General features: G+C 34.4%; 1 protein-coding gene across 3 annotated transcripts in view; it reads left to right on the top strand.

The window, feature by feature from the left end:
* Positions 1–15,973, top strand: part of LOC113059293 (CUB and sushi domain-containing protein 3-like) — a 215,314-nt gene that overhangs the window by 13,635 nt on the left and 185,706 nt on the right. For all 3 annotated transcript variants that reach the window (XM_026227680.1, XM_026227681.1, XM_026227679.1), the window contains exons 2-3: positions 2,519–2,741; positions 14,924–15,036. In XM_026227680.1, coding sequence (XP_026083465.1) covers positions 2,519–2,741; positions 14,924–15,036 — 336 coding nt within the window. The remainder of the gene's footprint in view (positions 1–2,518; positions 2,742–14,923; positions 15,037–15,973) is intronic.

Raw genomic sequence — 15,973 nt, 5'->3', positions numbered from 1 at the left:
TCTAAAATCTATTCATTGGTACATTCATATCAAGCCATTATGTCCTAATGAAGGAGGCTGCTGATGTTGTGCGTCTTTCTTAACGGTAACCTTTAGCTATGATTATTTGCAGTACACTGCTTCTTTAACCTTATTGCTTGATTCGATCCAGATTTTAATGACAAGGCCTTTAGAGAAACGGCCGCACATTCTGGAGTATTTCACAGGTTTAGGTTTGTAGGAAACAACTAGAAGCCAATTAATATGTTTTTGCTCTAATTGTTGCATTATTTGGAATTGATCATGATTCTCTCCAATACAAATGTAATATTCTATGTCATTATAGATTTTATAAATATAATTATTTTAGTGTGGCTAAATTGAAATATCAATTTAGAGTTAAGCATGAATTCTCTCTCTCTCTATCTCTCTTTCTGTGCATGTTTTAGTGTCATATCAGGACACAACTCTGTATAATGACATGGGTATGACAGGTATTACAAGGAGAGGGTGACTTATGAGGACATAACCCATGTCCCCATTTTTCAAAACGCTTATAAATCATACAGAATGAGGTTTTTTTTAAAACATAAAAATGCACAAAGTTTCCTGTGAGGGTTAGGGTTAGGTGTAGGGTTGGTGTAGGGCCATAGAATATACAGTTTGTACAGTATAAAAACCATTACGCCTATGGGATGTCCCCAATTTACACAAAAACAAACGTGTGTGTGTGTGTGTGTGTGTGTGTGTGTTGCTTGTCTGATTTTACATTAGTGAATCTCACAAATCTGTCCAGATCATACTACACTCAAAAAATTGCAATATAATGAGCGTTTTTGCAAGCTACAGTAGTGTGTGGGATTTTCTGTTTTCTTTTCATGATGTTTCAATGTCATGTGCAGCTGCCTGTAATTATTCTGGTTTAGTAGTTTTTTTTTTTTTTTATGTAACACCGATGCAATATTTTTTTCAGTGACAAGCAGTTTGTTTGTCCTCACTGAAAGCAAAAATGCAACAAGCAGAACCAAAAAGAACATATTTGATGTGCATTGACATGGATAGGGATTTTATGGCCAATGAGATTTCAGAGTGGGTGGGAGTATTAGGACTAATGCCACATAAATAGAAACCAAAATATCCTGTTGTAGTTTTAACTGATTTGGTCATATTGGTCATTTGGTCTTATTTACATGGAAGAATGTGTTGCAGTAATGCCAATCCGAAGTCAAAGCATATCAAAAGTAAAACATCATTCTAATAAGATTAGAGGTTTTTGAGGTGAGGTGACGGTGGATGTATGGAGTGATTGTGTCAGACCTAAGATGGGTGGCTATGAGTCAGTGCAGGTCTTTCCATTCTGAATTCATTCTCCTTGCCTTCCTGGCTGACAAGATTGAAGAAGAAGAAAAAAAAGATGGGAAAGAAAAGATCCTTGATCTTGGGGAGTCTGCAAAGCTAATTATGCCTTAAGGGAAGCAGAAGGGGATAAATGGAATAGCTCAATTAATGCTGGTTGTCATTACCAGTCTTTTTGCTCAGGTTGAAGCATAAAAAGTCCTACTAATTTGTGTGTAGCAGGTGGTAGATGTACACCCACGATGGCAGTTGGGTTGACATATGAGGAATGGTCATTAAAACGAAACCCCTAACATCTCAGAGAGCAGCCATATAATGATGGTGACTCAAACATTCGCACAGTTATAGTAATTCATGTCATAACCGAGCCATTATGGGCATCAGCACACAAACGGGCATGAGTTGACTAATGTGATTGTGATGTCAGCTGTCACCAGTTGTTTTTCTTTTTCAGAGAGTTGAGAAATGTTTTTGCTGCTGTGTTAAGCTCAGAGAGGAATACTAACTAACTATACAAACAACTCCCAGAGGATAATTGTATTGCTCAAAAATTGTTCTGTAATAATTTAGAAGACTTATAACGTGAAATCTAGTTCTCAAACCATTTTACTTCCACAATTTGGTGTATTTCACTGTTAAGCTGAGTATGTGAGAAATAATTGATTCAATTGGGAAAAATGGGCATAACATTCCAGTAAACTTTAAAATCTCTGATGCATTCGAATGGAATGTTCTGTAAATGTTGTAAAGTAGCAACAGGAGTCATAGATCATTTAAAATATGTCAGTACACAAGTAAAACTGTTAGGTAGAATGTTCTTTAAATCTTGCGATATTAACTACTGAAATGTCAAATTCTAATGGAAAATAATAAATCATCCTAACACTATTACAATTGTTAGATTATGAAAACTGTGCAGTGAACTGGGAAATCTCCAGTTCATTCCAGTGGACTGTTCTTTAAATCTTGTCTGCGTAGAAACAGTAACCAAAGAGGGTGGAGATTAGTCAATGTCTGAGATTAGTCAATGTCTGGTTGAAAAATCAACCATTCTACATTTATTTGAATTGAATACAGAAGCTAATTCATGATTCATGTTGTCATGTGTTCTGTTGTTCTCAATTTCTATGTGTGGGTTATGGCAGTTATAGACCATATTTTCTTCCCTTTTCTCTTTTTACAGGTTTCATTTTTACATGTGGTGGTACATTAAAAGGGAAAAATGGGACCATAGAAAGTCCAGGTTTTCCTCAAGGATACCCTAATGGAGCGAACTGTACGTGGGTTATTGTAGCCGAGGAGAGAAGCAGAATACATCTAGTTTTTCAGTCCTTCGCTGTGGAGGAAGAATATGACTTTTTATCTTTATATGATGGACATCCTCATCCTGCAAACTTCAGGACAAGGTAAGCACTTTAAGTTTGCAATGAAGAGTTTTGTGCTTGTCTGTTTGCTTTGATACTGTTAATTATGCTTAAAGTTGGCACAATTGATTTTTAGCTTATGTACAGTATGCATTTGAAGTTAAAAGTCTTACTCATTCTGGAAAACGGAGCATCAATTTTGATGACATCACTTCAGGGACGTTTGCACGGAACGTCACGGAATTCGGCCATATTTGAATGAATAAATCAAAAGTAGAGCATTTAATCAAATCTCGATATGGACTAGTGTCTGCAATATTAAAGGTGTTCAGTACCGTCACTCCCTAAACGCAGAGTACGCAGTCTGCGTAGAGCACCAACTCCCAGAGGGAACACCATCTACTGTCTATGGGCACCATCCCAGTTGCTCCAAAAAAACAAAAAAAAAAAAACTTCCTCCATTCTCCTATCCTCGCTTGCGACCGCTCGTACCTCATGTTTGCGGCTGAATGTTCATAATTGATGGATGAAAATCTATGGCCGGGTAGAGTACATCAGCAATCCAGCGAAGAGAAAGGAAAACTAAAAGTAAAAAAAAAAAAAAAAAAAACAGGCATAAAGTTGGCTTGACGTTGGACGAGTCTCAAATTTATGGACCGTCTCTAAAGTTACATGCGATATTGGTATACACTTTTCTAACGTCAGTAGCATTTGAGGAGAATGACTTATAGTCATAAAAACAACTGTAATTGTTCATGTAGGTGTCAGCTATAATGCACAATTAATGTTTTATATTTATTAAAATAACCTGTAAATCATATGTAAATTATACAACTCTTTTTACATGGGCTCAAACGCAAATTTGAAGCTCGAGCATTTGTGGAGAAAGACTTGCAGTCATAAAACTATTGTAATGTGTTCATTTAGGTGTCAGCTACAATGCACACTTTATAAATTTTTATTATATATTAAAATAAAGTATAAATCATTTAGGTAAAAACGAGGCCCGTTTATCACTTTCAGGCACATTCCTGTGAAAGTGTTTTTTTTTTTTTTCAGGTTCCCTTACGACAATTACCCATGGTTTTAACAATAACACCACAAATCATCATTCTTGTAGCCATGGTAACTGCAAATTAACCATGGTTTTGTTACTTCAAATAATAATTTACAAAGAAGTATTAATATACTGTATGCATTAGTAAGTGTGGTGCTGCTTATGGGGTATGGTCACTTATTCCTTATATGAACTGTTTCAAATGCAAGACATTGATTGCATGAGATTAATTTTGTAAATGATAGCCTGTGTCCTTTTGTAGTGTGCACATATATTTATCATCAAACTGTGATAACCGACCCCTTGGTTACTGTTGCTAGCTTACAAGCTTTATAGAATGGAGATTTTTAGTGAAATAATTATGCTTACATGTGCTAGAAAGCCAATGCAGAGAATGATTGCATTGCCTTTACAGACATTGTTAAATGACCCTGATTAAAATCTGCTACAACTGTCAATCAAAACGGAGACAACAATTGGAGCAGATATCATTAGCATTTACGAACATAACTTTAACTTTAGCATAACTTTTTTTTCAGTTTGCTTAATATATTACTCTGAACTCTTTAGCTGCTGACCTAAATCAAATACTTTAAAGTGTAACTAACAAATAATGTACTGGAGCAAATACAGATGGCCTTACTGTTGTAATACATTTAGGAAATAAGTTAATAAGTTAATGCAAATAACTTTGAAATATTTTTTTTTGTTTAATGCTAATGAAAAGTATTTTCTGCTCACCAAAGCTGCATTTATTTAAATTTAAAATGCAGTAAAATAGCAATAATGTGAAATATTACAATTTAAAATAACTAAACTGTGACTAACTGTAACTAAAATAACTAAGTGTAATTTATTCCTGTTATTGCAGAAAAATAATTGTAATTGCATCAGAAATCTTTGTAATAAGCTGATTTTCTGCTAAAGAAACATTTCTTACTATTATCAATGATTGTTTTGCTTAATATTTTTGTGAAAATGGTGATGCATGGATTGATACAGGTTTCTTTTATGAATGCAAAGAATAATTTAATTTTTTTTGTGATAATATCAATTAAGTGAAGTGACATGTGGCCAAGTATGGGGTCCCATACTCTGAATTTGTGCTCTTCATTTAACGCATCCAAGTGCACACAAACACACACACACACACACACACCCAGAGCAGTGGGCAGCCATTTTTGCTGTGGTTGGTGATTGTGGTGTTGATGGTGGAGAAGAGCGCTGGTATTTCACTCCCCCACCTACAATTCCTGTCGGTACCGAGACTCGAACCCACAACCTTTATGTTACAAGGCCGACCCTCTTACCATTAGGCCACAAATTTAAACAAATTTAATGCAACCTTGCTGAATAAAACTATGAAATAATTTTAAATATAAATATATCAATTGTTTTGTACAATGTATATATAAATATATATGAAGCATCAGTTATGTTTTGAAAGTTTGAGCAATGTGCTGTCTTCTCTTATACCAACATTTTAGATGATTTTCCACAAGAACCATCTGGTCACTGAATATTTGAAGTTTTTTTACACTCTCTTTAATAGACCTTAGAATACAGCAAATATTTGCAAAAACAAATACATTGTGGAATAAGAGCCAGTCCTTCATTATCTAAGCTGTAAGTAAATCAATAGGTTTCTTTTCTCCTCCTCTGCAGACATGGCACTTCATTTGCAGTTATTAAAGCATTAATCTTTTGAAGAATGTAAAAGCAGTGATGCCAGCTGTACCGTGTTCTTGGGTTTAACATAATTACTCATACATTTATGAGTATTGGGTAAGCGCTTTGATAAAAGAACAGCAGAACAGTTGTTTCATTTCCATCAAGTAATAGGTGCTCTTGAATTACCATCCAATACAAGAAGCACAACTCAGAGCCAAAAAGTATCATACAGCCTCTATCATACAAACAGCATCTGTCATTGTTGATCCATGAGATGATGTCAGTACAGTACATTGTGTTATTTTGAATGATCTACCTTCTCCTTGAGAAGTTTTTGTGTCCCATTGAGTGCTAGCCCCATTATGTCTGCTACTCTGTGTGGTTTGGTTTCCTGCCTGTGTTTTATCAAAAATGTCAGATAATGCGCATCCCTTAAAATCTGTACTGAATAGAAGGATCTCCAGTATGAACTATAGGGTTGTGCATCATTTAGAATTGAATCAAGAATGAAGTAGCTCTTGGATTCTAATTGAAGTAGATTAGGTTTGCAATTGTTAATAATGTTGCTTAATATTTGTGTTTTCTTAATATAGCTTTTTTTTTTAGGATTCCTTGATGAATAGAAAGTTCAAAATAATTTATTTGAATAATATTTGTGCTTGATGTAAAATTACTGCCTCCTTGCTGAATAAAAGTATTAATTTCTGTCACATTTTAACATGTATATATGCTATAACCAGAGCTGGGTAGATTATTTATGAATTGTAATCAGTTACTGATTACAGATTACATAAAAAATTGTAATCAGTAATATAATCTCTTAGATTACACATTTTTGGTAAAATCTGATTACTTTTGGATGACATTTAGATTACATTTGTGCTAACCTATATATTCCTACATATATTCAGTTAGCCTAATCTTGTACTTTTTTGAAAGTATATTTAAAATAATATATATTTAATTCACCAAAAAGAGCCACAATAGCTTCTTTTTCAAGTGCAATATATGGACAGTTAACACTTACAAAATACTAACACTAATTTACCTTGCTGTTACAGTTTACTAGGTTACTAAAAAAACAAAATCACATCTTATGATTTTAAAGCATATTTACTTATAATTAAGTAGATTTAGAAAACCAATATTTAAAAACATAACTCACTTAGCAGATGGACTAAATGCCCCAGAACCCTGCAAATATTATGCAGGAAAAGGTACAATGTAAAAAATTTCATTGGGTTTCCAGCTGCATCCCTTCATCATGTTTTATAATTTTTTTATTTCTTTCAAATCTTAAACTGATTTTGTATATCAGCATCTACATCAGCGATTTTTTTTCCAGCAATGATTTGGTCAGAAGGTCCTGGAAGCCGGCATCTCAGGATGTAACTTGTTTTGTATCCGGCAAATAGGGAAATACTTAGCTTTCCTCTGGTGACCCTCGATTTCAACACGTTCTGGAAAAATCCATTTATCAAAGCAATTCAAGCAGATGCCTTTGATACGTTACTTATCCAACCACTGCCTGACATCGCAATTTGTCATTTTTCTGTTCAGAATGTGCTGTCCCAAAATAGCACTGCACGACTCAGAGCAGCACAACCTGAAGAAAAACACATAGAGCGTCCAGAATGATGAGGAAATATCGCCAATTAAAGATGACCTCTTGTTTGAAGAGTCAGATTAGAGAATTTCATAACAGAGTGACAATTATTTCATTGTGCTTTTGCACAGAAATCTTAAAATCTTAACTGATAGCTTATTTTGACCCGTGCTTGTTATTAAAACCTAGATATCACACTCTGGCAAGCATAACATCTCATAATATTGTGAAGAATAAATTATTTGACTAATTACAGACTCTATTGTCTTTGGCTGTAAGAAAATCCTTCTTTGCATGGAAAGCTAATTATATGCTTTGGCTATGTTAAAGATACAAACAAGTTACAAATGAATGTATTACACCTTCAATATCAATGTACAGTGTCTTGAAATGCCTTGTTTTTGGGCAGGTCAGTTCTTACACCTGTTTTGAAACAAAGGTTAACCTGGAGGGAAGGAGAGTGCAAGAATAGTTCATCCAAAAAGAAAATCATGATATTGTATATTCAACCTTATGTTGTTCTAAACCCATATGACATTTTTTTTCTTTTTTTTTCTTTCTTTACATGGCATGTGAATGAAAAAAAAAACTGTATTGTCTGCCTTTTTCATTCTATTACAATAAATAAGGCTTTTTGAACATTTACAATAATATAAATGCTTAAAATTTTTAAACATTTTTTAAGGTATTTGTAATGATAGCATTTATTCATATTTACATTAGATTTTATTTTTATATTTTCAGCGCATATAAAGTTTACATGCATTAATTATTCCTTTTAATGTATCTGATAATGCGTTGTTTGATCTCATGAATAAATGTGAACAGTTATAATACATGATACTTTTTTATCTATTCACCATTAGTCCTTTATTTGAATGGATAATGCAAGTGTAATGCTTTAAAACACAACAAACAAACCTGCAAATATTAAAATGCATTTTAACTGTGATTATAGTTATCTCTGAAAAGGTACAATGCATTACAACCTACATCATGAAATCTTGAAGAATGCATTATTTATAAAGGCTTTGGTTTAACTTTTAATAAGTTTTGTACTTCAGTTGAAATGGTTTTCAGTTATTTATCTAGCTCAACTTATATATTTTTATTTCCATCACTGATAATTATTAACTTTAATAATTAAAACTTTTTTAGCTCAAAAATAACCCTGATGATTTTGTGAATGAATCACTCTTTTGAGTCGGATCTTTGAATCGGTTGATGCAGTTCATGTAGTCGTATTTCCCATAAAGCATTGCAAGCCTTAAGTAGATTGCAAAGCCATTGGCAAAAATGGTTTCGACAGTTAAGTATTCCATGAATTTGGAAAATGCAGCCCTAGTGTGAAAGTTTTGCTCACAAACTGGACTGATCCAGTTCTCCGTTTTTTAGCAATCCGTTTACAGTAGATAGGATTATCAGTGAAGAATGGCTAGAATGACAGCATAAGAGCTTCAAAAGCATCAAAGCTTCAGCCACTTTTACTTTAATAGCATGAAAAAGAGTGACCAGCACAATGCAAAATTATTCCTTTTGTGATCTATGTGCAAAATAAAATCATGTCTTTGAACATGAAGGTGGATAAATATGTCTGGAATAAATTTTTTTTGGGGTGAACTGTTCCTTTAACCTCTCAAAGAATGTGTTGTAGAGTTTCATGACCCTTTAAAATCAGCTCAAGCAGACACAAATGAACAATAAATCGAGGCAGCACTTCAAAACATTGTCAAGATAAGAGTCAGAATGAAAAATTGCGTTCTGTCCTTTTCTTAGCCAGCAGCTACGATAACAAAGTCACTTTTTAGAGCGTGTCCTCGCAATACCTGCAGAATTGCGAATACGTTTGCATGAGAAATGGCTGAGAGACACTTTTTTTGACCTGGTGAATGAATTCAGTGCAAGCGTGAGTAATGCATTTGTCTCTCATGGAGCATTTTGGGAAATTGCTAAAGCATATCTGTAGATTTGTCTCTTTTCAGCAGCTGGCTACAGAGATAGGGGGCAGTAGTCAAATACAGATTAACGACAAAGAGACAAAACACATCAGAATCAAGGAGAAGCTTACAAAGTCTGATCAGTGGGATGGTGCTCTGTATGCAAGGCCACCCGGAGCACACTTATTTACTCAACCTTCAGAGCGCACCGTGCTAATTGGATAATGCAGTCTGGTCAGATGTGAGCGCTGTGTGTTTAAGTAATTGGCCTGTCTTGCTTCTCTTAAATAGTGTCTGCTCAGTCATTTAACTTTGAAGTGTCTTCGCTGCACACACACACACACACACACACACACACACACAATGTTTTCCACACACAGAATCAACTTTCTTTGATGTACAGTGTTATCTTGTAGCCATAATTTGTTTTACAAGTAGACAGAGAAAAAGCTCAGGCTCTCTGGTCAGTGCCATCTGGGTGATAAATGACTTTTCAGCTCTGCAAGTCAGGCTAGCAGAGCCATTTGTGTAAACTGATGTAAATCTTCACTGAGGTCATAATGTTTTCTCTAAAGGAGCAGTTCAGATAAAAACAGGGATTCTGTCAGTACCCAAAATGACTCCCCTTCATGGCTTCAAATGAAATGAATGCAAATGGAGAAGAACGCTGGCCTGCATGCTGTTGTTTTTCATGCAGCCACAATAGCTGAATGTGATCAAGGCTGTCATACTTCAAAAAAGATTAACAATCGGCATACATGTAATTCATATTACATTCATTTGCCATATTCTGAAGCCATACAATATCTTTATGTAGATTTTTTTAAATGTATTGTCTTGGACCTTGACAAACAATATGAACATCACTATGAACTGATGACAAGAAAAGAGCATTTACATTTATTCATATTAACAAAAGTGACTGAAAATGAGGAATGAAACAAGCAAATCATCTTAAAGAAATAGTTCACCCAAAATTAAAAATTTGCTGAAAATGTACTCACCCTCAGTCCATTTGAGATGTAGATGAGTTTGTTTCTTCATTGGAGCAGATTTGGAGAAATGTACAGTTGCATTACACAACTTGCTCACCAATGGATGCAGTGAATGGGTGCCGTCAGAATGAGTCCAAACAGCTGATGAAAACATCACAATAATCCACAAGTAATGCACACCACTCCAGTCCGTCAGTTAACATCTTGTGTGGTGAGAAGGTGCATGTTTATAATAAACAAATCCATCAATCATTTTAACCTAAGTTCCTTGCTACTGGCTAAAATACAAGTCCATAATCTATAATACTGCTTTCTCCTGTGAAAAAAGTCGTCTCATGTGAATCAGGTGAGAAATCTGCACAGATAAAGCACCATTTATAAGAAATGATTTCTAAATGAATGTGTTGGTTGTTTTTTACAAGACGTTAATTGATGGACTGGAGTGGTGTGCATTACTGTTTGGACTCTTATTTTGATGGCACCCATTCATTGCAGAGGATCCAATTGTGAACAAATGTTGTTATGCAAAATTTTTCCAAATCTGTTTCAGATGAAGAAACAAACCCTTCTTGGATGACCTGAAGTACTTGATGCGTCTGGCATTACCTGTTGCAATAAGCACTTCTGTTCAGCTGCTTCTTATGAAAACACTCCCTCAATATGCAATTCCATTACTCTGTATCAAATCGTCAAAACAGGTGTAGAACATCTTCATTTCATTCTGTCCATCAGAAACCTGTGCAAATTGAGCTAAATTTGATACCAGTACTCAGTGCTCAGTATTTTTTTCTTACTTTAAGATTTTGCAGTTTTGGAGAGCCAAAAAAGGTTAACATATCTGTTCATATCCAGATGAAAGTTTTGTTACTTACATGTTGCTCTTTCTTAGCTCTATAGCCAAACGTAAATATCAGTTATGTCTTATATGCTTTATCTAAAATGAAACTATTGTTTACTACTGTATGAGCTGTAAAATCAATGTAATTTGTGCTCGAAAGAGTTTGAGTTTATACTGAGTTCTTTGACTGTCGATCAAGATCAAATGAAAAAATTTAATAAAATGTATGCATTTAGCAGACACTTTTATCAAAAGCGACTTACAGTGCATTCAGGCTATCAATTTTTACCTATCATGTGTAACCGGGGAATCAAACCCCCAACCTTGTGCCTGATAGCGCAATGCTCTACCAATTGAGCTGCATATATAAGCTATATATATATAAACAAATAAACTTGCACATCAGCATTTGGCCATTATTTGCCATTGTTCTCCTCACCTCTTCATCACTCAAGTTCTGTCAGGTTGGATGGGGGCATACACACATTTTCAGGTTTTTCCAGAATTTTTTTGATCAGGTTTAAGCACAGACTGTGGATGTGCCACTCAAGGACATTCATAGAGTTGTCTATAAGCCACTCTTGCTGTGTGCTTAGGGTCATTGTCCTATAGGAAGGTGAACCTTCTGCCCAGTCTGAGGTTTTGAATGCTATACATATATATACATATGACACACTCAAGCTATGTTTGTTTGTATAGTAGAAATGTACTGTATGTTCTCTTTTAGATAGTGAAGTAAATGTGTGTGTGTGTGTGTGTTTGTTTGTGTGAATGCTGACTCACAGTCAGCCAGCAAAAACCAATAAGACCAAAAATCTCTTATTGGCACTCTCTTTGGGATAATTCCTTTTTTTTCCCTCCAGCGTTTGATTGTTCTCCACTCGTGGTAATTAATCCCTCAGATCCACTGGCTGTCCACAGGCTCAAAAGGTTTATTTTTCAATACAAACAAAAATTAACAATGTTATTGCAGGCATGTACCACGTTCGGTTTTCTTAGTGGCCTGTGTGGCTTCAAATGGGGATCTCGAGAATCTTTTGAGACTTATGACTTTTGGCATAAATTCTTGTCCAGTTTTCTGTTGATTCAGGCTGTCCACAGGCTGAGGCTGATTTTATCTGGCACTTTGCATGACCTCTGCTTAACCACATATTATGTTTGCATATGGTTTCACTCAACCTCCAACCTCCCATTGGACATCACTATACAATTTTCTGCTAATTGCCTTGAGGCCAGGTGAGAGATGTGCTCATCAAACGATTAACTCTAGCTCCAGCATTGCACAGACTCTGCAGTAATTCAATTTCTCACAGTCTTAATAAGTAATAATAAGTAATCTTAATGGGAAGATTAAATGACATTTGCAACACATTTAAAGGTAGTGTAAGCAATGTTTCTCCGTGTGATGTATTTCAGAATTAAACAACATTTTTGAGTGGGAATAATTGATTTTATTCTCTGCGAAAGTTGGATTCCGACATTATTGGTTAGTTATTGTTTTGGTTGGTTGGTTATTATAGTTTTTTCCACCCCTGCAGCCAAAATTACAACACCAGAAAAATAATTTTAGAGGTGAAGAAAGTTATAGCATTTTGTTAAATCATTGCATACCATGCATGGAGTAAATAGTGGGCAATAAAGCAGGGATATTATGTAAGAAATAAATAGGCTTGATTTTTGATTTAATCTTTATGTTGAAAAGCTGTAGTATGTCAATGAAATGTTAAAAATAACGAGAAACCTGTTTGAAAATAGGTTTCAAACACTCCCTCCATCAGTCTTCAAAGTCATGCTACTGGTTGAGAAAATGTTATATCAATGAACAAGCAAAGAGATAGAGGTTATTTTTGTCATAACTAGTGGTGCAGAAATTACATGCTGCAGATTAACCCCGCAACCCCCCCCCAACCTTACATTTAATTTCAGGTTTTTCTGAGTTAGGTCTGGAAGTTCACATTGTGTTACCAAAAGACCACAGCATGCAAAACCAATATATTCAACCAATATAGTGCCACTAACCAACAAACACTTTGAAGAAAATATTGGTTTTACATGCTGTGGTCTTTTGATAACATTTTATGCAATTTACACATTAAGTTGTTGAGAAATAATACCCACTTTTCACATAAAATCAAGTCCCACTTGAATTTTTCTCATTGAATATCCAAATTTACCAAGTAAAACTTTACATTGCAGAAGTAAAACAAGTTGAGAATGGGGTTAAACATAATAAAAATCACTTCAATAAAAAATAAATAAATAATAATAATTATAAAAAAGAGCAGAATCTGGAAACTGTAATTATGGTGCTTTGTTTTTTGAACTGATTTAAATTCACCAATTTCATCCTGAAACAGTAAAGTTTATTGAACCCACATTTGATGAGTCCTTTTTTCTTTTCTTTGTTCTATCAAAGCAATACAGTTTTTACTAATTTGAAGGCCAAATGCATGTTTTTACCATTTATTGTATGTTGTCAAAAACCATTTATAGTGTATGTTACCAAGAAAGATAAAATCACCCTTTGGTTGATGCTATCTGGAACACTTGTCATGTAGTTGACAAAACTCTTGCATTAAGCAGTGTGAAATAACCCTAATGTGAGTCATTTGAAATGGCCTTCATGAGCACCTGGTTTAGACATGCTTAAGATTAATATTTAATCAACATGAAATCAAAAGAGACATTTTACATAATGCACTTATTACACTTGTCTTGAATTAATCAGTGTGCATTTTGTCAGGGGTGAGCTATATCGTTAAAATAGCATATCACGATTCACAAACTTCATATTGGTTTTTAAGACTATTTTGCAAGTTACTAAGCAGTGAAAAATAGTAAGGCCTTCATCTAACAAGTAAAAAAAATTGCTTGTTAGTCAGAACAGAAACAAATACAATAGAACAAAAACAAATGAAGTTAAATGTGTTTACATTTTTTTTTTTTTGTAAGAAATACTACAAAGCTTAAATAAAGCAATCAAATGTAAAATAAAACTCTGTATTAAAGAAATATGCATTGCTTTAGGCTACAAAAAATATTTGGCAAGCACAGTAAATCAATTTCTTTTTTTGTTCTTTTGGTGTTTGATTAACATTAATGACAGCAGCAGATTTATTAATGCTCTAAGTGACTCCTATCACTTTAAGAAAATCAAAATCATCTGATCGGCAATTTTTATATCAAATCATGGGGCTTTTAACAACCTGATCAAATGGACAGAATGTATTAACACCATGCACTTTTAATCTCCTGCTTCACTCAAAAAAATATGTCATTTAATAGACATAAAAAGGGTTTATCTTGTTGACTTTAATATATTTGTAAAAATACATGTTATTATATTTGTTAAATTGCTTGTTTGTTATTTCATCAAGTGCACAAGTATCTGTCTTCATTATGAATGTGATGACACTAGAACTCAATGCAGTTCAGCTATCACAGTTGAGCTGCTGCCCCAATGCTGATGGTACTTTTGTGAAATGATATTTTCAAATCGTTGGGGCTCATTGATCTTTTCCAAGTTTCCAATATTAGAGAGCTTCACATCGTGTTAAAGCAGGACTTTCTGTGATATGAAGACAATGATTTGGATGAGTTCTTATGAAATAGGAAGAAATGACTCATTCTTTATGTCTTGTTGTATTAACCAGAATGGAGTAGGTGAAAGGTGCAAAGTCGGCATGATTCCTGGCAGATTTATTATCAAACGTGCTAAGAATAAAATACTGTGAACCAAAATAGTGGCCTTGCTTAAAAATGCATGTATTTATGCATTAGATAATATGCAATCAGATAGCATTTACAAACATATTATGCTAGCTATTGTCTCAGAAATAAGTTGGATTTTATAAAAGAGGTCACACTTTACCCCAGAGTTCAAAGAAAATGTAAATTTGATCAAAGGAAACTAAAATGGAATGCAATGATGGAGATGATAAAAGCAATAGCAACAACAACAACAACAATTTTTATTTTTATTCTATTTTATATTTATTTATTTATTAGTTCTTTTTTTTTTTTTTCCTCTAAGGTCTGGATACATACATACATGTTTATTCGTGTGAAATTCCTCACTACATTTTGTCTGGATGAGTAATATTTCTCTCTTCTCGTACAGGTTAACAGGATTTCAGGTGCCAGCGCCTGTCACAAGTACCGGATCCATATTCTCCCTGCGTCTCACCAGCGACTTTGCTGTAAGCGCCCACGGATTTAAAATATATTATGAAGGTAAGGAGCATAACACAGCCTTTAATTTTCTCTGCTATTTATCATGGGTTTTGAGTTTGGAGATGCAAATTGCACACTGTAGTGGTCAATTAGAAGTGTTTGACAGCAGGCAGTGGGCATAAAACTAGAGAAGTAAAAAAAAGCAATGTATTAATTCCTGAATACTCTATTAGTATAACTATTATTTAAGGGAATGAACTCATTTTGAAGACCACTTTTTCAGCTCGCCCCTTGATTGTGTTTGCTGTTGTAGGATCTCTATATGTAAATGATCTCTGTTAGGATCGACTGACTTAAACTTAGTTAGTTTAGTTTCAGTAGCATGTTAGTTTAAACTATAAAATAAAAAAGGTAAAGTAAAACTTTAAATATTGACTTTACCAGCCTTGTCTGAAAGTTTGTGAGGTAATTTGAGTAACTGTTTTGAAGTAGGAGAATTTTAAGCTTTTTGTGCTTTCAATAGTTTGAGAGTTCCAAATGATTGCCAGCTCTTTGCTGAGGCTATTATTTTTCTACAGTGTTGCTAGGAGGCTGCTAGGTTGTTTCTAATTACTGTGAATTCTTTGTTCAGGATGATGATTTGCTAAGGCATTGCCATAGTTATGTATTGGTTGCCCCATTCGACAGTGCTGAGCATGTAGACGCGTCTGCAATCTTTAACTGTTAACTTGACATCATTCACAATTATTATTATACACAGAGCCATTGTTAACTGACAAGCTGTACAAAACCACGCTGATAATGAACGTGGATTTGCGCAGCTTGTCAGTTAACAATAGCTCTGTGTAGTAACAGTTGCTATATGTGAATCACGCACCTGATGGAATTTACTGCTGATTAGAGAACCGGCTTTACTGACGAAAGTACGTTTTACTGCCTATATTTATCATGCAACCCTACCTTCAAATATGGTGGACGGCTTACGTATAGCGGCACA

The sequence above is a fragment of the Carassius auratus genome, chromosome 41 (assembly GCF_003368295.1).
Source record: "Carassius auratus strain Wakin chromosome 41, ASM336829v1, whole genome shotgun sequence".
Taxonomy (NCBI): domain Eukaryota; kingdom Metazoa; phylum Chordata; class Actinopteri; order Cypriniformes; family Cyprinidae; genus Carassius; species Carassius auratus.
This window is presented reverse-complemented; position numbering and strand designations above follow the sequence as displayed.